We start from the raw sequence: 21697 nt of genomic DNA, 5'->3' as shown, positions 1-21697 counted from the left end.
GGCATGGGCCACCATGCTCAGCTATTTCTATCTATTTCTAAGACAACAGTCTCCTCAGCTAATTTCCTTCTTCACCCCAACCAAAAATTTAACAAAGATTTATGTTTAAGCTGTATATTTACTTATCGAAACACTATGTGAAATCAGGGTAAAATCAACTCAAGGAAAAATAGTTGTTTGATTCATTTGCACTTAAACCAACTAAAGTAGTACTAAATGTCACTATGATGCAGCAAATACAAGACCTCTTTCTACAAAGATTAGCATAACCAACAAATTAGGGAATACAGTAAAACTGAGCCAAAAACGGTGAGGAAATCAATTAAGTATGTTACAACTTAACCATTTACCTCAATAGTTTTTAAAAAATAAACAAAGCCTCCCAATCCCAAACAATAGGAATATCTTCATCACACCAATATGTACTTGTATTTCTTATTCTTGAGGTTAGATTCTAAATTCTAAAGATATCCAAACTAGTATTAGATCTACTTATCTATAGCCAGAGACAGCTTTTATCATGTTGTCCTTAGCAGCCACAGTTATTACAACGTCTTTTCTCCAGGAAGATCCAATAGGAAAAAAAGAAGCCTCTCTGATTAGGCTCCAGCCATACTGCCCCCTCCATCAATTTGACTGGATAGGCATAATGGAAACCGGAACACATGGTAGAAAAATCCTATCAGGGAGGGGAGGAGGGGACAGGAAGGTTCAGCCAGTGCCCAGACTGAAATTGAGTAATATCAATTTCACTCATCTTCACACATCTTCAGGTTGCATGTTCGTGGAGTAGTTTAGGAATAAATCCATGGTTTGTGGAGTACTCAAATACCTAGTCGTCTGCTGTATTACATTAAGGCCTTCCCCAGCAGCTTCCAAGGCAGCCTCCAAGTCACTGGCAGGAGAATTTGGCTGGAACTGCAAGCAGGACTGCAGAGATTCCTCTCCGCAGTTATAGAAGGGACTGTTCCAGGCCTGATTGTTCCAGGACTGGGTGCACCAGGTCTGAGCATTCCAGGAGTGGTTGCTCCAGGACTGGATGTTCTGGGTCTGGTTGCTCCAGGATGAATTGTTCCAGGTCTGGTTGCTCCACGTCGGAAGGTTCCCAGTCGGGTTCACCAGGCATCCCTGGTGGCAGGAAGAGTAGAGGCTGGGGTAGGTAGGTGCTGAGGCCTTCTGAAAGAGAAAGAGGGATTAACAGAAAGGGTACAAGGACAACCAATGTCTGTGACTGGAGTTGTGTGTTTCAGGGATGGACAACACTGAAAGATCACTGGAAAGAAAGAACAGAATAAAGTTTCCTGTTACCTGAGTCACACCATTGCTATTCTTTGGCCAGTTGTTTCTCTGCCACCTCTTAGATTTCATTCTCTGGTTCTGGAACCAGGTCTTCACCTGCAGGAAAAAATGACAGAAATTGTAAAATATTAGTAATACAGATGTACTTTGAATCAAAGTATATTGCTAACTTTTATTCCTGGCCCGGCACCATGTCTCACACCTGTAATCCCAACACTTTGGAAGGCCAAGGCGGGCAGATTGCTTGAGCCCAGGAGTTCGGTACAGGATGGCCAACATGAGGAAACATCATCTCTACAAAAATACAAAAAATTAGCTAGGTGTAATGTTGCACATCTGTGGTCCCAGCTTCTCAGGAGGCTGAGGTGAGAGGATCGCTTGCACCTGGGAAGTTAAGGGTGCAGTGAGCCGAGATTGCATCACTGCACTCCAGCTGGGCGACAACAGAACCAGAGTGTCTCAGAAAAAAAGAGAGAAATGAACATTTTGGATAGAAAATAAAGGCAAGGGCCAAGTGTGGTGGCTCACGCCTGTAATCCTAGCACTTTAGGAGGCCGAGGCAGGTGGATCACTTGAGGTCAGGAGTTGAAAACCAGTGTGGCCAACATGGTGAAGTCCCATTTCTACTAAAAAATACAATAAAATGGCCAGACGCGGTGGCTCAAGCCTGTAATCCCAGCACTTTGGGAGGCCGAGACGGGCGGATCACGAGGTCAGGAGATCGAGACCATCCTGGCTAACACGGTGAAACCCCGTCTCTACTAAAAAATACAAAAAACTAGCCGGGCGAGGTGGCGGGCGCCTGTAGTCCCAGCTACTCGGGAGGCTGAGGCAGGAGAATGGCCTGAACCCAGGAGGCGGAGCTTGCAGTGAGCTGAGATCCGGCCACTACACTCCAGCCTGGGCGACAGAGCGAGACTCCGGTCTCAAAAAAAAAAAAAAAAACAATAAAATTACCCGGTGTCGTGGCGGACACCTGCAATCCCAGCTACTTGGGAGGCTGAGGCAGGAGAATCCCTTGAACCCAGGAGGTGGAGGTTTCCTTCATTTGTACTTAAACCAGCCAAAGTAATGCTAATGTCATTATGAGGCCAGTGCACTCCAGTCTGGGCAACAGAATGAGACTCCATCTCAAAAATAAACAGGAGAAAAAAAGGAAATAAAGGCTGGAAGAGGATAAGCCAATTAATGAAAGAAAATGGCCAATAAATAATGAACAATGATTAGACTTATTAGTAAGCAAATGCACACAGATAAAAACAAAACAAGCTGGAGGTTGCTGGCAGAAAGAAAAAAAAGGAAAAAAAAAGTTTGTATTTTAATGAGAACCAGTGTGAGTTAGGCATTCTCCTCCTAACCTGGAAAGTGGAGTTACTTACTTCTTTTTTTATTAAGGAAACGTTGGAAAGATTTTCACAATATTGGTCTGTGCAGGAAAGTGGTCAAATTATGACACATTCACGTAATAGGATATTTAAGTCAAGAAAGAGGTGAAGAAAGTTACAAAAGCATTTTATCTTCATACTTAAATTATTTGCAGGAGGCGATGTGCTGACACATAGAACACACATCTATGTGCATCCACAGAGATCTTAGCCATGGCAAATTAGTCTAATTTGTGTTCACCTCATTGCAACAACAAAACAAGCCTACCTGTTTATAGCTGAGGTTCAGGATGTTGGAAAGTTCTTGCATCTGCTGGAGGCTGAGGTATTTCTGCCTCTGAAATCTATCATTGAGTACACACAGCTGGGCAGAAGAGAACACAGTTCTGGCCTTCTGTTTCTTGACCAGGACCTTGTCTTCCTTTTTTGTGGCACTATTCTCTGCAGCAGTAGGTTGTCTGCCTTTGGGACTGGTGGAAGAATCGGGGCTGTCCTGAATAAGCAGATCCATGGAGGAAGGAAGAGGAGAGACTGTTGGGAACAAATAAAAGGACACTTTTGTCTAAAACTTTTTTCAAATATTAAAATATCCTGTTAAAAAAAAAAAAAGTGTTTTGCTTTTTTTTTTTTTTTTGAGATGGAGTCTCGCTCTGTCGCCCGGGTTGGAGTGCAGTGGCCGGATCTCAGCTCACTGCAAGCTCCGCCTTCCGGGTTTACACCATTCTCCTGCCTCAGCCTCCCGAGTAGCTGGGACTACAGGCGCCCGCCACCTCGCCCGGCTAGTTTTTTAGTATTTTTTAGTAGAGACGGGGTTTCACCATGTTAGCCAGGATGGTCTCGATCTCCTGACCTCGTGATCCACCCGTCTCGGCCTCCCAAAGTGCTGGGATTACAGGCTTGAGCCACCGCGCCCGGCCTAAAAAAGGTGTTTTCAAAGTACTTTGATAATTCCCAGAAACCCAGATCTTAAGTAATAAGAAGCAACTTCTTAACCAGCCCTGGCACTTTGGCAAGCTTTGTACAGTATTAATCCAAGAAGTCTTATCAGTATCTCCATTTTGTATATAATAGACTGCGTTAGGAGAGATCTACAACAGTGGCCGCCAATGCATTGCTAAGCAGCGATACCACTTTTTTTTTTTTTTTTTAAGATGGAGTTTCGCTCTTGTTGCCCAGGCTTAAGTGCAATGGCGCAATCTCCGTTCACCACAACCTCCACCTCCCGGGTTCAAGCGGTTCTCCTGCTTCAGCCTCAGGAGGGGCTGGGATTACAGGCATGCACCATCACGCCTGGCTAATTTTGTATTTTTAGTAGAGACAGGGTTTCTCAATGTTGGTCAGGCTGGTCTTGAACTCCTGACCTTGTGATCCGCCTGCCACGGCCTCCCAAAGTGCTGAGATTACAGAGGTGAGCCACCACACCGGGCCGGTGCTACCACTTTTTACTTTAAACTAACGCTCAAAAGCCCCACACTGGGTGTTAGTAGGTCAGAATAGAGATCCACCAATTTTCACCTATTGCATCTCACCCTAAATCACTTTCTGTTTATGATCTTCATCAACACCTACATGATTGCTTAAATGACATGATTCTGGGGATTCTATAAAACCAGCACCTCGGCCAGGTGTGATGGCTCACGCCTGTAATCCCAACACGTTGGGAGGCCAAGGTGGGCGGATCACTTGAGGTCAAGAGTTCAAGACCAGTGTGCCAACATGGTGAAATCCCATGTCTACTAAAAATTACAAAAATTAGCCAGGAGTGGTGGCACATGCCTGTAATCCCAACTACTGGGGAGGCTGAGGCAGGAGAATCGCTTGAATCCGGGAGGCGGTGATAGCAGTGAGCCGAGATCGTGCCACTGCACTCTAGCCTGGACGACAGAGTGAGATTGTGTCTCAAAAAAATAAAAAACCAGTGACTGACTGCCCAGTTCTTAATGCTACGACCAGCATGGTATGTGAATTTGGATAAGTTTCTGTTTCCATCCAGGCCTTCCGTTTACTAGCTCTGACCTCATCTCCAAAAATTTATTTAAATGAGGTAACCAATTGAAATTCTCTAACATAGGGCCTGGCATATACTGATTTTTTAACTAGAAATGATTACCTAGTTTTCCCAGTGTTTATCTCTCAGTTCTAACCTGCAGTCACAGAACAAATGGACAGGCTCTAAAAGAGCAAAATTCACAATCTCTTGTGTCTTGCAAGGAGCTCTGAAAAGCAGAGGAAGCCTTTCAACTAATGATTAGAATTGGGGAAAATCCTAAATATTAGCTAGCTATATAAACTGTCACTGGATGTGTGCTAAAGAAAACACGCCCACTTGCTCATTCCCAAACCCAGCACTGTTATTTTTAACGTCTGAAATTATAAAGGTGACCAGGCGCGGTGGCTCATGCCTGTAATTGCAGCACTTTGGGAGGCCGAGGCAGGTGGATCAGTTGGGGTAAGGAGTTTGAGACCAGCCTGGCCAACATAGCGAAACCCCGTCTCTACTAAAAAATATAAAAATTAGCCGGGCATGGTGGCATGTGCCTGTAATCCCTGCTACTCGAGAGACTGAGACAGGAGAATCACTTGAACCTGGGAGACGGAGGTTGCAGTGAGCCGAGATCGCGCCACTGCACTACAGCCTGGGCAACAGTAAGATCTTGTCTCAAAAAAAAAAAAAAAAAGAAAAGAAAAAAATTATAAAGACAAGAACATTAATGCAAAGTTTTGAAAAACTGGGTGAATAGCAACGCGGGGTGGGTCAACGCCTGTAATCCCAGCGACTTGGGAAGCTAAGGGTGGAGGATCGCTTGAGGTCAGGAGTTCAAGACCAGCCCGAGCTACAAAGTGAGACCCTGTCTCTACAAAAATAATTTTTAAATTAGCTGGGTATAGTGACACACGCCTCTCATCCTAGTACTTGGGAGGCTGAGGCAAGAGGATCACTTGAGCCCAGGGTTGAGGCTGCAGTGATCCATGGTCATACCATTACACTCCAGCCTGGGTGACAGAGCAAGTCCCTGATTCTCAAAAAGAGAAAAGCAGGGTGACATTCAAATCTAAGGCTCAAATATAGCAATCGTGTTTACTTATTCCTTTTCCACAGCCTACTCTTTACAACAGTAGTCAAAATGTAAATGCACTTTTTAAGCTATTTTACAGTGTCAGTGTTACCAATGGCATTCTTGGTAAAGCTGGTTCATTCTTAAGTTTTTGAAAACTACTGAAAAATTGATTTTCAAAAAAGTGGTAGTGGCTTAATGAGTATCCGGAGGATCCCCCACCCCTTGCAGCTACCAGTCAGAAGCCTGAGTACTAGCACAGGTTTTGGAAGCAAACTGGACTTCTAGTTACGTTCTGTTTGACTGTCAGTAGATTAAACTTTCTAGAATTATCTTTACCGTCAAGTTGGGTCAACACTTCCCAGGACTTGTAAACATGGGAGGCACTCCCAAACTCAGAGCTGCCCAGTAACATCCACAAACCCAGAGAATGGAGAAGAGCCAGCCGTTAGTGACGTAGAAAGAATTACACAAATTATATATTACAGAAATCTCATTGTGATCTGCCATGCCATTTTTGGCCAAACAAAAACATCATGCTCGTCCCTGAGCTATGATGTTAGATCTTCTGGTTAATTAGCAGTAACATCTTCTATAGCTGTATATCCAGTGCTATGTGAAGGTGTACGCATCACCTTCATTTAACTATAATGATACATTTTTGTTTCCACCATGCCTAAGCCCATAGGTTCTCAAATTTACTACACGCTGTTCAACTGCCAAATTCTGTGTCCTTCAACTCAGTGCACACTCCTGAGACTTGGGACATGGTCAAAGGGCAGGTGCCACCAAGTTACAATTCAAAGAGGGGTTTCCAGAGATTAGTTGATAATAACACTTGCTTATAATAATGGTCTATCATTGCTCAAGAGGGAAATGATCCCTTAACCCTCTCTCCTTCTCTTTTCCCTTAAGTAACTTGGCCTTTCAAGGATAAATTTTTTTCTTACCAGTCTCCATGTGAGGCATCTCAGCAGAAGACATTTGCAAGGATGGATAGTTTTCTTCAGGCCCACAAATCACAGGTGTAGGTGAAGATCCTTTACCGTCGGATGTTTCCAAGCAAGGCAAGCTTTGGGGACAAGCTGGATCCACACTCATGTTAGTATTGAGGAAGAGGAGAAAAAAATTTAAGAGGTGGACTGGAAAAAAGGTTAAGGCAGCTTTAAGACTTTTCTGGAAGATATTAGGAGATATGACCTCCAGAAGCAGAAGTATCAAGAAGTTAGGATAAAGTGAGTCGCCTACACAATAACAGGAGGCAACCAGCTCAGTCCAGCAGAACGTTAAAATCCTGGAGTCTCTAGATTTATAATGAAGGCTCTATCACCCTTAGACCCACCCCTCCTGGCGGGCACACCCCCACCGACCCACCCTTGTGAATTCTCAGTTAATCCCGTCTGCCAGTCTCACCAAGGCCATTGTAATGCAAAAGTAGCTGCGGAGTAACCCAGACGGGGTCGGGAACTAGAAAACCGGGTAACAGAACCTGAAGACAAACCCAGTAATAAATACTTCTAGGTTCATCACGTTTCCAACTTTTTAAATCAGGAATAGTTCAACAGGAATGGGATAAAACTTTAAAAATAAAGAAAAAGGCCGGGCGCGGTGGCTCACCCCTGTAATCCCAGCACTTTGGGAGGCCATGGCGGGCGGATCACCTGAGGTCAGGAGTTCGAAACCAGCCTGTCCAACATGGCGAAACCCCGTCTCTACTAAAAATACAAAAGTTAGCCGGGCTTGGCGGTGGGCGCCCGCAGTCCGAGCTACTCCGGAAGCCGAGGCGGGAGAATCTCTTGAACCTGGGAGGCGGAGGTTGCGATGAGCCGATATCGCGCCACTGCACTCCAGCCTGGGCTACAGAGCGGGACTATGTCTCAAAAAGCGGGGGTCGGGGTGGGGATGCATGTACATTCAATACCTGAGGTTACTGAAATTCTCATTAGGGCGATTTCTTGATTTGAGATAACTTAGTGTCTCAAAATCTGTCTAGTTTGGCCAGAAATTTCAACTAGCTCCATTTTCCTCTTTCATTCACTGAGGTCATAGTAAAACACAACATAGCATCATAGTATGAAGCCAAGGCATCAGTTAATGTTGAAAATGGTACTTGTGCCGGGCGCGGTGGCTCACGCCTGTAATCCCAGCACTTTGGGAGGCCGAGGCGGGCGGATCACGAGGTCAGGAGATCGAGACCATCCTGGCTAACACGGTGAAATCCCATCTCTACTGAAAATACAAAAAAATTAGCCCGGCGTGGTGGCGGGCGTCTGTAGTCCCAGCTGCTCCGGAGGCTGAGGCAGGAGAATGGCCTGAACCCAGGAGGCAGAGCTTGCAGTGAGCCGAGATCGCGTCACTGCACTCCAGCCTGGGCGACAGAGCGAGACTCCGTCTCAAAAAAAAAAAAAGAAAAGAAAAGAAAAGAAAAGAAAATGGTCCTTGTTTTCAGCCCCTACCTTAGTTTCCTTTAGTTTGGTCTCTTGTCTATCCCTCCTCCCAGGTAGTCAACTTCTGACTTTTTCCCTCTGGCTCTTTAGCTTCTTCTCAGGTCTGGTGATATTGTCATGTCTTTCTAGACTACTCCGTGCCCATCTTACGTGTGTGTGTGTGTGTTTTTCTGGGGGAAGGGAGGTGTTTTCCAAATGAACAAAATTTTTTAGAGTGGGGTTCCAGCACTAACATTTATGGACAAAGTCTACAGTTTTCGATTTTCCTTCCTATTCCCAAACCCAACATGCAAAAAAACCAAGATTTCTTCCTCTTTTCCAATCTCCCACACCGAAAAGTAAACTCTTAGCAAATCCCGATTATGTGATTTTTGAAGACACAACTCTTTGACTCATTCTCCTCTGCACTCTGCTCCTAGGTCTGCATCCAAAGCAGCTGGCTTTGCTCCCACACAAGCTGACTTTTGTTCAGAATGGAAAGACTCCAACTGTTGAGAGTAAAAGTATTGCTGGGTGCGAAGCAAGGAAGTGAAATTGGGCATAATCTTCTTTCTTCTCAGACCACCATTCGGGAGAAGATTAAGCATAGGGGTATCAAGGAGCCGGTGAGTGGAACTAGATACATCATGCTTCAGGCAGATAGTCTGTGTCTCATAGGAAATAGGATGATTTCTTTTAAAAAGGGAAAAACGTGCCCTCCTGTCTTTCATAATCAGCACAGTTTGTTAAGTGGGGGCTGTCAAGGCCAGCAAGACTCACCGAAGTTGAGTTTGCCCGCAGCTCTTGAAAGGGCAGGTACCAGAAGCTTTGTTCTTTGCAGAAGGGTCTTTGCATAAAAGCCTGAGCTGAATTCCCCCATACCCCCCTCCCTGTCCCATTGTGTCTAGGGTAAGAGCCTCCGGAGTGAAAGACCAAAGGGAAGGGGGCTGGTGGCTGGAAGGCCGACTTACCACATTCTTCGCCTAGGAAAGCAATTTGAATAAAGTTGAGGTTTAGGAAGCTGTCTGACTTCAGATGTTTAGGAACAGGCTGGAGTAAGGATGTGTTAAAAAGAGCTAACAGCTGGTCGCGGTGGCTCATACGTGTAATCCCAACACTGTGCAAGGCCAATTATCTGAGATCAGGTGTTCAAGACCAGCCTGGCCGACATGGTGAAACGCTGTCTGTACTAAAAATACAAAAATTAGCTGGGCATGATGGTGCATGCCTGTAATCTCAGCTACTAGGGAGGCTGAGACAGGAGAATCACTTGAACCTGAGTGGTGGAGGTTGCAGTGAGCCGAGATTACGCCATTGCACTCCAGCCTGGAAAAAAGATTTAGTAGAGTAGATCAAATAGACCAAAACGACAATTATAATGTTAATTATAATTATAATGTTGTGTAATAAGTATGGGAAAAAATGCAGTGGATGCTAAGAAAGTACAAATAATGGAGGTTGGGGTGGGGGAGGGATGGGCAGGGAAGACTGGACAATCTTCAGTGATCTGAGAAGGAAAAATGTGGAGAGAAGGGAATTCCAGAAAATTAACCTTTTGGGTAAAGGCACCAGAGAAAATGATGGATTCCAATACTGTTGTTTAGCAGGACTCAAACGCAGGGGTGCAACAGGAGGGAGTTGTGGGAGAGAACACCGCAACTAACACTTAGTGGGCAGATTACTATCAGAGTCTTGTGAACCAGAACGACTCCATCTTAAATAGGAGCTGGGGAAAATGAGGCTGAAACCTACTGGGCTGCATTCCCAGATGGTGAAGGCATTCTAAATCACAGGATGAGACAGGAGATCAGCACAAAATACAGGTCATAAAGACCTTGCTGATAAAACAGGTTGCAGTAAGGGAGCTGACCAAATCCCACCAAAACCAAAATGGGAGACTTTTTGAATAATTCAAGTGATAGGATTTGGATAGGGCAATAGGTAGTGTTGGAGATGATTAGAAAAGGTCAAGTGCAGCTTGGGTTGACACCTGTGCCAAATGTGAACCTACCCTTTGGCCAGGTGACACAGGTAATATACATTCTATCTATCTATCTATCTATCTATCTATCTATCTATCTACCTACCTACCTACCTACCTACCTACCTACCTATCTGATTTATCTCCTTACTATCACTAGAATGTAAGCTCTATGAGGGCAATTTTTTTGTTTGTTTGTTTTTGAGATGGATTTTCTGTCTTGTTGCCCAGGCTGGCGTGCAATGGCGCAACCTTGGCTCACTCCAACCTCCACCTTCCGGGTTCAAGCGATTCTCCTGCCTCAGCCTCCCGAGTAGCTGGGATTACAGGCACACACCACCATGCTCGGCTAATTTTTTTGTATTTTTAATAGAGACGGGGTTCGACATGTTGGCTAGGCTGGTCTAGAACTTCTGACCTCAGGTGATCCACCCACCTCGACCTCCCAAAGTGCTGGGATTACAAGTGTAAGCCACTGCACCGGCCTATTTTTATTTTTGCCTATTTTATTTATTGTCTTGTCTGCAGCCCTAGAAGCGTATGTATGGTTCATTCACCAGCATCCTCAGTATATCTGGGAGCTTGTTAGAGATGCTGATTGATGGGCTTCACCACTGAATAGGAATCTTTGGTCGTAGGGACCAGGAATCTAGGTTTTAAAGTTCTCCCTGTGATTTTTATTTTTTTATTTTTTTTGTGATAGCCTACCATTGAAACCAGGTGATTTTTCTGAATGCTATTGTTTAAGAACTACTCTTCTAGAAAGAACCAGGCAAAAAGTAGAAAATCATTGTTTGTTGATGAAGGAAGGGGCATAAATGAGAACTAAGGTTTGTAAACAAATCGAGGGTAGGAGTTATTTCCTTACATTTAAATACTGAACTGCACATCAATGTGATATACAAAATAACTCTTGAAAACAACAATGCTCTTTGCCTCAGGTCCCCTACACTGACAATTCAATGAGCCTTGAACAATGAGTCTTTAATTTACAACAAACAGTCATCCTTCCTCTGGGAGGTAGAGTTACTCTCCAATTACCAGTGATGGAAAGATGAACACCACAGCTATTGAAACTAGAGATTACAAATGGAATTATACAGCATATTCTTCACTTATTTTGCCAGTTATACCTATAAAAACACAAGCAGCTAGGTGCAGTGGCTCACACCTGTAATCCCAGCACTTTGGGAGGCCGAGGCGGGCAGATCACGAAGTCAGGAGTTCGAGACCAGCCTGACCAACATGGTAAAACCCCGTTTCTCTAAAAATACAAAATTTAGCCGGGGATGGTGGCATGCACCTGTAATTCCAGCTACTCAGGAGGCTGAGGCAGGAGAATCGCTTGAACCCAGAAGGCAGAGGTTGTGGTGAACCAAGATCGCACCATTGCACTCCAGCCTGGGCAACAAGAGCAAAGTTACGTCTCAAAAAAAAAAAAGATTTCTTTTTTAAATTTTTTTTATTAAAATTTTTTTTTTCCTGTGGTGCTGGGAAAAAAATTTCTGACTCATGGCTCAGTTTTGAATTTGTCAGATCTTACTCTAACTAAAGGCTTTTAATACTCAAGGATGGAATTACTGTGTATACCAAGTTCTAAGGTCTACTGGAGGGTTCAGAAGACTAAACCATCAAACCGAATTGTCAAAAATAGTCAGTCCTGACTGGTTTTGGCTCCTGAAAAATAGGAGGAAAAAAGAAATAGTCCTGACCTTGACCAACACTATTGTTGCCAGGGTATTTATGACTTCCTCTTTCCCACCCTACCCTCAGGGGATCTTTGACCTACTGTAAAAAGGGATTTCTTTTTAACCCCTAGAGCCCGCAGGGAGAGGAGGAACATCTAAGAATGCCTTCCAAAGTTTAGCAAACAGAACGTTGCTCTGGAACGGTATAATATTGTTGGCCAGAAGAGAATCGCCTCCTCGATTTTTCAGTAGGTGTTAGAGAAGGAGGAAGAAGAACGTGTGGGCGGAGTTGAGGAAGGTAGTGATGATGATGTTGTTGGGGAGAGAAAAGTCCAGCACCTATGACAGTTCTCTTATCTTGACCTTAGCTGTTGCTCCAGTTAGCTGATGTGGGATAAAATAAAGCTGTTGACCCTAGTAATGCAGCGTCCAAAGAGTGAATTATCTAGGTAGTGAGTTATCCCAATTGATTGTTCAGGGTCAGTCACAGATCAAACTCCTTGTTCTACAATTCCCCACCTTCTCACTACTGCAATTGACTAGTATTAAAAGATTTTTACAAAAATAAATAAATAGTATACTTAGACTGTTGCAGGACCTCAGAGTATTTCAATTGGAGGAAGAGGGAGTTGGAGGAAGAGGGAGCAAGAGGTCCCAGCCACCAGGAGCAAATAAGTTTAATTATGTAAAAGAAAGAGTTCAGCCAGGTGCAGTGGTTCCTGCCTGTAATCCCAGCACTTTGGGAGGCCAAGGTGGGTGGATCAGGAGGTCAGGAGTTCAAGACTAGCCTGGCCAAGGTGGTGAAACCCCATCTCTACTGAAAATACAAAAATTAGTCGGGCATGGTGGCAGCCTCCTGTAATCCCAGCTACTCGGGAGGCTGAGGGAGAGAATTGCTTGAATCTGGGAGGCGGAGGTTGCAGTGAGCCCAAAGGACACCACTGCACTCCAGCCTGAGCAACAGAGCAAGACTCCATCTCAAAAAAAAGCACAAAACAACAACAACAACAAAAAAACCAGAGTTCAAAGCTAGGGCACATAGTGTAATGTTCAAAAGGAAATTCCGTTTCAAGAAAGCATTTGCTAGGCCGGGCAAGGTGGCTCAGGCCTGTAATCTCAGCACTGTGGCAGTCCTAAGACAGGCAGATCACCTGAAGTCAGGGGCTCGAGACCAGCCTGGCCAACATGGTGAAACCCCATCTCTACTAAAAATACAAAAATTAGCTGAGCATGGTGGCGGTCACCTATAATCCCAGCTACTCAGGAGGCTGAAGCAGGAAAATCACTTGAATCTAGGATGCGAAGGATGCAGTGAATGGAGATTGTACCATTGTACTTCCAGCCTGGGCAACAGAATAAAACTATGTCTCAAAAAAAAAAAAGGAAACGATGGCCGGGCGCGGTGGCTCAAGCTTGTAATCCAAGCACTTTGGGAGGCCGAGACGGGCAGATCACGAGGTCAGGAGATGGAGACCATCCTGGCTAACACGGTGAAACCCCGTCTCTACTAAAAAATACAAAAAACTAGCCGGGCGAGGTGGCGGGCGCCTGTAGTCCCAGCTGCTCGGGAGGCTGAGGCAGGAGAATGGCGTGAACCCGGGAGGCGGAGCTTGCAGTGAGCTGAGATCCGGCCACTGCATTCCAGCCTGGGCGACAGAGCGAGACTCCGTCTCAAAAAAAAAAATAGAAAAGGAAGGACAAAAGAAGAAAGGGAAGGGGAATGGGAAGGCAAGAAAGGCAAGAAAGGCAGAAAGAAAGGCAGGAAGGCAGGAAGGAAGGAAGGGCACCTACCCTACTATGACCTAGTAATTCTGGTTCCTGCTGTACTTCCTGGAGACATTCCTACATGTGTGCACAAGGAGATACATGAAAGGGTGTTTATTGTTTATCAACATTGTCACATTGTTTATAATAGAAATAAGCGATATGTTACAATAAAAAATTGTAGTTTAAGGCCAGTCATGGTGGCTCATGCCTGTAATCCCAGGACTTTGGGAGGCTGAGGCAGGCAGATCACCCAAGGTCAGGAGTTCAAAACTAGCCTGGCCAAACATGGTGAAACCCTGTCTCTACTAAAAATACAAAAATTAGCTGGGCGTGGTTGCAGGTGCCTGCAATCCCAGCTACTTTTCAGGCTGAGGCAGGAGAATCGATTGAACCCAGGAGGTGGGGGTTGCAGTGAGCCAAGATTGTGCCTTTGCATTCCAGCCTGGGTGACAGGAGCAAAACTCCGTCTTACAAAACCACCAAAAACAAAACAAGAATTAGCCAGATGTGCTGGCATGCGCCTGTGATCCCAGTTACTTGGGAGGCTGAGGCAGGGGAATTGCTTGAACCCGGGAGGCGGAGGTTGCGGTGACCCGAAATTCTGCCACTGTACCCTAGCCTGGGCGACACAGCGAGACTGTCTCAAAATTACAGTGTACTATATTTATACTGGGAAATAATTTTTAGGTTTTTATTTAATGAAATGACACAAAACATTTTAAGGTTTTCTTCATAAAGGCTTAATATATATATTTTTACCTGTGTAATGGTTTTATACATTTTGGTTAGGTTGATTTCTTAAACAATGTATTCCTTTTTTTTTTTTTTTTTTTTTTTTTGAGACAGTCTTGCTTTATCACCCAGGCTGGAGTGCAGTGGCGTGATCTCAGCTCACCGCAACCTTCACCTCCGGGTTCAAGTGATTCTCCTGCCTCAACCTCCCAAGTGGCTGGGATGACAGGCATGCACCACCATGCCCGGCTAATTTTTGTATTTTTAGTAGAGATGGGGTTTCACCAGGTTGGCTAGGTTGGCTAGGTTGGTCTCCAACTCCTAACTTCAAGTGATCTGCCCTCCCCAGCCTCCCACATTGCTGGTACTACAGGTGTGAGCCACCAGGTCCAGGCTTTTTTTTTTTTTTTTTTTTTTTTTTTGGAAAAGGGGTTTTCCCCTGTCCCCCCCGGTTGTGGTGTGGTGGCCTGATCATGACTCTCTGCATCCTTGACCTCCTGGGCTCAAATAATCCTCCCACCTCAGCCTCCTGAGTAACTGGGACCACAGGCATGCACCACCACGCCCCGCTAATTTTTTTAAACATTGTTCTAGAGACAGGATCTCACTATATTGCCCAGGCTGGTCTCTAACTCCTGGCCTCAACTAACTCCCCAGCCTCTGCTTCTCAAAGTGCTAGGGTTACAGCAGAGAGCCACCATGCCAAGGCTACTTCTATCTCTTACATCTAGGATACCCCTCTCTCCTCACTGGCCACTCCTTCTTAGTCTTCCTTGATCCTGTCCTTCAAGCTTACAGGTGGCATACCCCAGTCTTCCTGTTTTTTTGTTTTTGTTTTGAGATAAGGTCTGGCTCTGACACCCAGGCTGGCATGCAGTGGCATGATCAGAGCTCACTGTAACCTCCAACTCCTGGGCTAAAGTGATCCTCCTCTCTCAGCCTCCTGAGTAGCTAGTACTACAGGCATGCATGACTATGCCTGGCTAATTTTTTGTAGCGACAGGGCCTCTCTATGTTCTCTCTGTTACCCAGACTAGTCTCAAACTCCTGGCTTGGAGCCATCCTCCCACCTCATCTTGGCTCTGTTATTTTAGAGACAGGATCTTGCTTTGTCACCCATGCTGGACTGCAGTGGTATAATTATGGCTCAACGCAGCCTCAACCTCCTCTTTTTTGAGACAGAGTTTCACCCTTGCTGCCCAGGCTGGAGTGCAATGGCAGGATCTCAGCTCACTGCAACCTCTGCCTCCCAAATTCATGTGATTCTCTCACCTCAACCTCTTGAATAGTTGGGACGATAGGTGTGCACCACCAGGCCCAGCTATTTAATTTTTTTTTTTTTTTTTTTTTTTTTTTTTTTTGAGACGGAGTCTCGCTCTGTCACCCGGGCTGGAGTGCAGTGGCCGGATCTCAGCTCACTGCAAGCTCCACCTCCCGGGTTTACGCCATTCTCCTGCCTCAGCCTCCCGAGTAGCTGGGACTACAGGTGACAGCCACCTTGCCCGGCTAGCTTTTTGTATTTTTTAGTAGAGACGGGGTTTCACCGTGTTAGCCAGGATGATCTCGAACTCCTGACCTCATGATCCGCCCGTCTCAGCCTCCCAAAGTGCTGGGATTACAGGCTTGAGCCACCGCGCCCGGCCAGCTATTTAACTTTTTATAGAGATGAGGTCTCATAGCCTGGGCAACATGGCAAAACCCTGTCTCCACAAAAAGTACAAAAAAACAGCTGTGTGTGGTGGCGTGTGCCTGTGGTCCCAGCTACTTGGGAGGCTGAGGTGGGAGAATCATCTCAGCCTAAGGAGGTCAAGGCTGCAGTGTGCCGTGATTGTGCCACTGCCCTTAACCCCGAGTGACAGAGTGAAACTGTCTCAAGAAAAAAAGAAGGAAAAAAAAGAAAAAAGGGAGTACATCAAGAAAGAAGGAATGACCATTCCTTCTTTCCTTCCAATGATTTGGAACATCATTGTTCCAAATGATGCTGAGGAATAGTTACATGATGACTGAGAAGCCAAGAAATGTGAAACAGCTGGAATGGTGGGGAATGCTTTAAGGAAGGGAGGTAGGGCCAGGCGCGGTGGCTCACACCTGTAATCCCAGCACTTTGGGAGGCCCAGGTGGGTGGATCACCTGAGGTCAGGAGTTCGAGACCAGCCTGACCAACATGGTGAAACCCCGTCTCTACTAAAAATACAAAATTAGCCAGGTGTGGTGGTGCATGCCTGTAATCCCAGTCACTTGGGAGCCTGAGGCATGAGAATCCCTTGATCCGGGGAGGTGGAGGTTGCAGTGAGCTGAGATCATGCCATTGCACTCCAGCCTGGGCAACTAGAGTGAAATTGTCTCAAAAAAAAAAAAAAAAAAAGGTAAAGCAAGTAGAATATATACAGGTACAGATGAGCCGGTTGGTATAACTGGTCCTGGGAGGATGAAGAGTTTTTCTTTGCTTTGCTTCAATTCTATAAAAGATATAAAAGAGGTCATCAGCCAAGAGTGAAAAGAGAAGAGATGTTGAATATTGGAAGAGAGAAAAGGGGTGGAAGTGGAGAATGAATGGCTTCGGGAAATGTGCTAGGTTTGTAAGGCAATAGTGAGGGTTCACTTCAGGGTTGTGATCATAAATTTAACATGAAACCAGCCAGTGTTGTGGTGTTTTATGTTTAACTGCTCAGGTGAAATGTGAAATGAGTGGAGAGTTTAAAAAGGGCTGTGGCTTTGCAAGGTAAATTTGAAGAAATAATATAAGGAAGGAAGGAACTGTCATATTAGATAGTAGAAAAGTGTCAACTGGATTTGGCAGTATAAAAGTCATTGATTCATTGATTACCTTTGCCAGAATAGTTTCAGTACAAAGGTGGAGTCAATGTTAGTTTTCCTTTTTTTTTTTTTTTTTTTGAGACAAAGTCTCACTCTGTTGCCCAGGCTGGAGTGCAGTGGCGCGATCTTGGCTCACTGCAACCTCTGCCTCCCGGGTTCAAGTGATTCTCCTGCCTCAGCTTCCTGAATAGCTGGGACTACAGGCACGCACCACCATGCCCGGCTAATTTTTGTATTTTTAGTAGAGATGGGGTTTCATTATGTTGGCCAGGCTGGTCTTGAACTCCTGACCTCATGATCCGCTGCCTGAGTCTCCCAAAGTGCTGGGATTACAGGCGTGAGCCGCTGCGCCCAGCCCAATGTTAGCTTTCAATGGATTTAAGTAAACAAGATGTGAGAAAGCAGGGATTGTGAATGTAAATTTGTGGTTCCTACCTTCGTTACACATCATCATCAATTGGGGAAGTTTTTTTTTTTTTTTTTAATTATACTTTAAGTTCTAGGGTACATGTGCACAACGTGCAGGTTTGTTACATACGTATACATGTGCCATGTGATGTGCTGCACCCATTAACTTGTCATTTACATTAGGTGTATCTCCTAATGCTATCCCTCCACCCTCCCCCAACCCCCCCTCCCCGACAGGCCCTGGTGTGTGATGTTCCCCTTCCTGTGTCCAAGTGTTCTCATTGTTCAATTCCCACCTGTGAGTGAGAGGAAGTTTTTTGTTGTTGTTTTTTGTTTTTTTAAACTTCTCAGGTGATTCTGATATAGCCAAACCTACTGTCTACTTGTTGGGGACATCTGGTAGACAAAAGGTCTTCTTTCAAGAAACTTAGCTGATACAGTCAATGTTATTAGAATTATAATACAGTGAAAAACAATTTCACATATTATTAGTGAGAGAATAAGTTGTGAAATCCATTTTATAGTGCTACATGGAAAATTATTTTTTAAAATTATATGCTTTAACTCTATAATTCCACATCTAGGGAGTTTATTTATGTATGTATGTATTTTTCTCTTTATTTTTTTTTGAGATGGAGTCTTGCACTGTCACCCAGGCTGGAGTGCAGTGGCGTGATCTCGGCTCACTGCAACCTCTGCCTCCCAGGTTCAAGTGACTCTCCTGCCTCAGCCTCTTGAGTAGCTAGGATTACAGGCGCCCGTCACTACTCCCAGCCAATGTTTTGTATTTTTAGTAGAGACGGCGTTTCACCATGTTGGCCAGACTGGTGTTGAACTCCTGACCTTGTGATTCTCCCGCCTCAGCCTCCAAAGTGCTGGGATTACAGGCGTGAGCCACCGTGCCTGGCCTATTTATGTATGTATTTTTGAGACAGGGTCTCGCTTTGTCACCCAGGCTAGAGTGCAGTGGTGGTGAAATCAGGGCCAACTGTAGCCTCCACCTCTCAGGCTCAAGCGATCCTCCCACCTCAGCCTCCCGAGTACTGGGGACCACAGACATGTGTCACCATGGCTGGATTATTTGTTTTTGGAGAGACTGGGTCTCACCAGTTGCCCAGGCTGGTCTCAAACTCCTGGCCTCAAGCGATCTTCCTGCCTTGGCCTCCCAAAATACTGGTATTAAAGGCATGAGCCACTGTGCCTGGCCTAATAGAGCCTTTAATACAAAACTACTATTTTGAATTATCAAATATGTATAACAGAAACCCTGATCTCATCTTTGACTCCATCTCATCCCTGAGGCATCAACATAGTCAACAAGATAACCCGATTTGAGGCCGGGCATGGTGGCTCACACATGTAATCCTAGCGCTTTGGGAGGCCAAAGCAAGCAAACAATTTGAATCCAGGAGTTTGAGACCAGTCTGGGCTACATGGCAAAACCCCATCTCTCCAAAAAATACACAAATTAGCCAGATGAGGTGAAACGTGCCTGTGGTCCCCAGGAGGCTGAGATGGGAGGATTGTTTGAGCCTGGGAGGTCAAGGCTGCAGTGAGCCATGATTGTGTCACTGTACTCCAGCCTCGGGTACAGAGTGAGACCCTGTCTCAAATGAAAATAATAATAATAATAATAATAATAATAAGCCTTATTTTGTCTTTCTTTTCTGATTTTTATTTATCTTATTTTATTTCGAGATGGAGTCTCACTGTATCACCCAGGCTGGAGTACAGTGGCGCAATCTCGGCTCACCGCAACTTCCTAGGTTCAAGCAATTCTCCTGCCTCAGCCTCCAGAATAGCTGGGATTACAGGCATGCGCCACCATGCCTGGATAATTTTTTTTTTTTAGTAGAGACAGGGTTTCACCATGTTGGCCTGGCTGGTCTCAAACTCCTGACCTCAAGTGATCCACCCGCCTCAGCCTCCCAAAGTGCTGGGATTACAGGCGTGAGCCACCCGCACCCGGCTCTTTTTTTATTTTTATTTCTACTTTTTTTTGAGACTGAGTTTTGCTCTCGTTGCCAGGGTGGAGTGCAGTGGCACAATCTCAGCTCACTGCAACCTCTGCCTCCCGGGTTCAAGTGATTGTCCTGCCTCAGCCTCTTGAGTAGCTGGGGCTACAGGCACATGCCACCACACCCAGCTAATTTTTGTATTTTTTAGTAGAGATGGGGTTTCACCATGTTGGCCAGGATGGTCTCAATCTCTTGACCTCATGATCTATCCCCCATCGGCCTCCCAAAGTGCTGGGATTATAGACCTGAGCCACCACGCCCGGCTTCTTTTTTTTTTTTTGAGACTGAGTCTCACTCTGTTGCCCAGGCTAGAGTGCAGTGGTGCAATCTCAGCTCACTGCAACCTCCGCCTTCTGGATTCAAGTGATTCTCCTGCCTCAGCCTCCCGAGTAGCTGGGACTACAGGTGTGAGCCACCATGCCCGGCTAATTTTTGTATTTTCAGTAGAGGCGGGGTTTCACCATGTTGGCCAGGCTGGCCTTGAACTCCTGACCTCATGCCTCGGCCTCCCAAAGTGCTGGGATTACAGGCAGGAGCCAGTGTGCCTGGCCTGTGATTTTTAAAAAACTGAAGTTTACCAACCACACTGGTATAGGAGCATTTGGATACTCACAAAAGGCGAACATTGTTGACAGGTGTGCAAAAGGACAAATGGGCAAGAGAATGGAGGGAATCGAGGGTGTTGGTGAGACAGTGATTCAGGTTATTAATCACCTAGTCCAGACTTTAGAGAACTGAATGAGGCCAGAAGGGTCCTACTAGATCAGAACAAACGGTGGCATCAAAGCCTAAACTCTCTATAAGGTGGCACTGAAGTATGAAATAGCCAAAATAACAGGGAAAAGTTAGGGAAGAGAATTTTGGAGTTTGAGATTTCTGGTGGGAAATATACCAGATAACAAGGTCTAGATGTTGGCTGTAAAGGGGTGAAGGTCAGTGAGCCTCACAAAGTTCAAGACCTCTAAGACTTGGGTGGGTGTCAGATGGTTTCTCATATGAATTATGAAAGCCATTTCAATATCAAAATATTTGATGAAATCTGGGGAGTGCTGGCCAGGCGCGGTGGCTCAAGCCTGTAATCCCAGCACTTTGGGAGGCCGAGACGGGCGGATCACGAGTTCAGGAGATCGAGACCATCCTGGCTAATACGGTGAAACCCCGTCTCTAATAGAAAATACAAAAAACTAGCCGGGCGACGAGGCGGGTGCCTGTAGTCCCAGCTACTCGGGAGGCTGAGACAGGAGAATGGCGTGAACCCGGGAGGCGGAGCTTGCAGTGAGCTGAGATCCGGCCACTGTACTCCAGCCTGGGCAGCAGAGCAAGACCCCGCCTCAAAAAAAAAAAAAAAAAAAAATAAAAAGAAATCTGGGGAGTGACCAGGGTAGTGGCAGATAATTATGATCTGAAGTTCCTTTATCAATCGTTTTGCATACTCTTATTTGACCTCTAACTTATTATATCTGTCATTCTCATGTCCATTGGTGTCATCTTCTTGTCTTCACTTCCCTCTTTGTCCCATTTATCAAATTGCTCTTGAAAGAATTATATGAGCCAGGCGCGGTGGCTCATGCCTGCAATCCCAGCACTTTGGGAGGCCGAGGCAGGTGCATCAGCTGAGGTCGGGAGTTCGAGACCAGCCTGGCCAACATGGAGAAACCCTGTCTCTACTAAAAATACAAAAGTAGCCAGGTGTGGTGGCGCAGGCCTGTAATCCCAGCTACTCTCAAGGCTGAGGCAGGAGAATGGCTTGAACCTGGGAGGCGGAGGGTGTGGTAAGCCGAGATGGCGCCATTGCACCCCAGCCTGGGTAACAGGAGCGAAACTCCATCTCTAAAAAAAGAAAAGGGCCGGGCGCGGTAGCTCAAGCCTGTAATCCCAGCACTTTGGGAGGCCGAGACGGGCGGATCACGAGGTCAGGAGATCGAGACCATCCTGGCTAACATGGTGAAACCCCGTCTCTACTAAAAAAATACAAAAATCTAGCCGGGCGAGGTGGCGGGCGCCTGTAGTCCCAGCTACTCGGGAGGCTGAGGCAGGAGAATGGCGTAAACCCGGGAGGCGGAGCTTGCAGTGAGCTGAGATCCGGCCACTGCACTCCAGCTCGGGCGACAGAGCGAGAC

At 45.7% G+C, this 21697-nt stretch overlaps 1 protein-coding gene across 3 annotated transcripts; it reads right to left on the bottom strand.

Moving 5' to 3' along the window:
- Window positions 1–602: 602 nt before the first annotated feature.
- NANOG (Nanog homeobox) lies at window positions 603–8990 on the bottom strand. Of its 3 annotated transcripts, XM_026449258.1 has the most exons (5): window positions 8947–8990; window positions 6691–6836; window positions 2953–3215; window positions 1309–1395; window positions 686–1128 (listed from the first exon to the last, which is right to left on the bottom strand). In XM_026449258.1, the coding sequence occupies exons 2-5, from the start codon at window positions 6722–6724 to the stop codon at window positions 760–762; spliced, it is 753 nt and encodes a 250-aa protein (XP_026305043.1). In that variant the 5' UTR covers window positions 6725–6836; window positions 8947–8990; the 3' UTR covers window positions 686–759. The 3 variants fall into 3 exon arrangements, with proteins under 3 accessions (XP_023088259.1, XP_026305043.1, XP_023088260.1); XM_023232491.1 differs by lacking the exon at window positions 8947–8990 and having other exon boundaries at window positions 603–1176; window positions 6691–7053; XM_023232492.1 differs by lacking the exon at window positions 8947–8990 and having other exon boundaries at window positions 6691–7053.
- Between the last annotated feature and the right edge of the window lie 12707 nt (window positions 8991–21697).

This window comes from Piliocolobus tephrosceles, chromosome 10 (genome assembly GCF_002776525.5).
Source record: "Piliocolobus tephrosceles isolate RC106 chromosome 10, ASM277652v3, whole genome shotgun sequence".
Classification (NCBI taxonomy): Eukaryota; Metazoa; Chordata; class Mammalia; order Primates; family Cercopithecidae; genus Piliocolobus; species Piliocolobus tephrosceles.
This window is presented reverse-complemented; position numbering and strand designations above follow the sequence as displayed.

Coding starts and splice junctions, on each gene's coding strand:
- NANOG (XM_023232491.1), bottom strand. CDS start 6,841: ATGAGTGTGGATCCAGCTTGTCCCCAAAGCTTGCCTTGCTTGGAAACA. Junction 1,396..2,952: donor TGAACCTCAGCTATAAACAG/GTAGGCTTGTTT, acceptor TTTTTCCTGCAG/GTGAAGACCTGGTTCCAGAA. Junction 1,177..1,308: donor ATAGCAATGGTGTGACTCAG/GTAACAGGAAAC, acceptor TTTCTCTTTCAG/AAGGCCTCAGCACCTACCTA.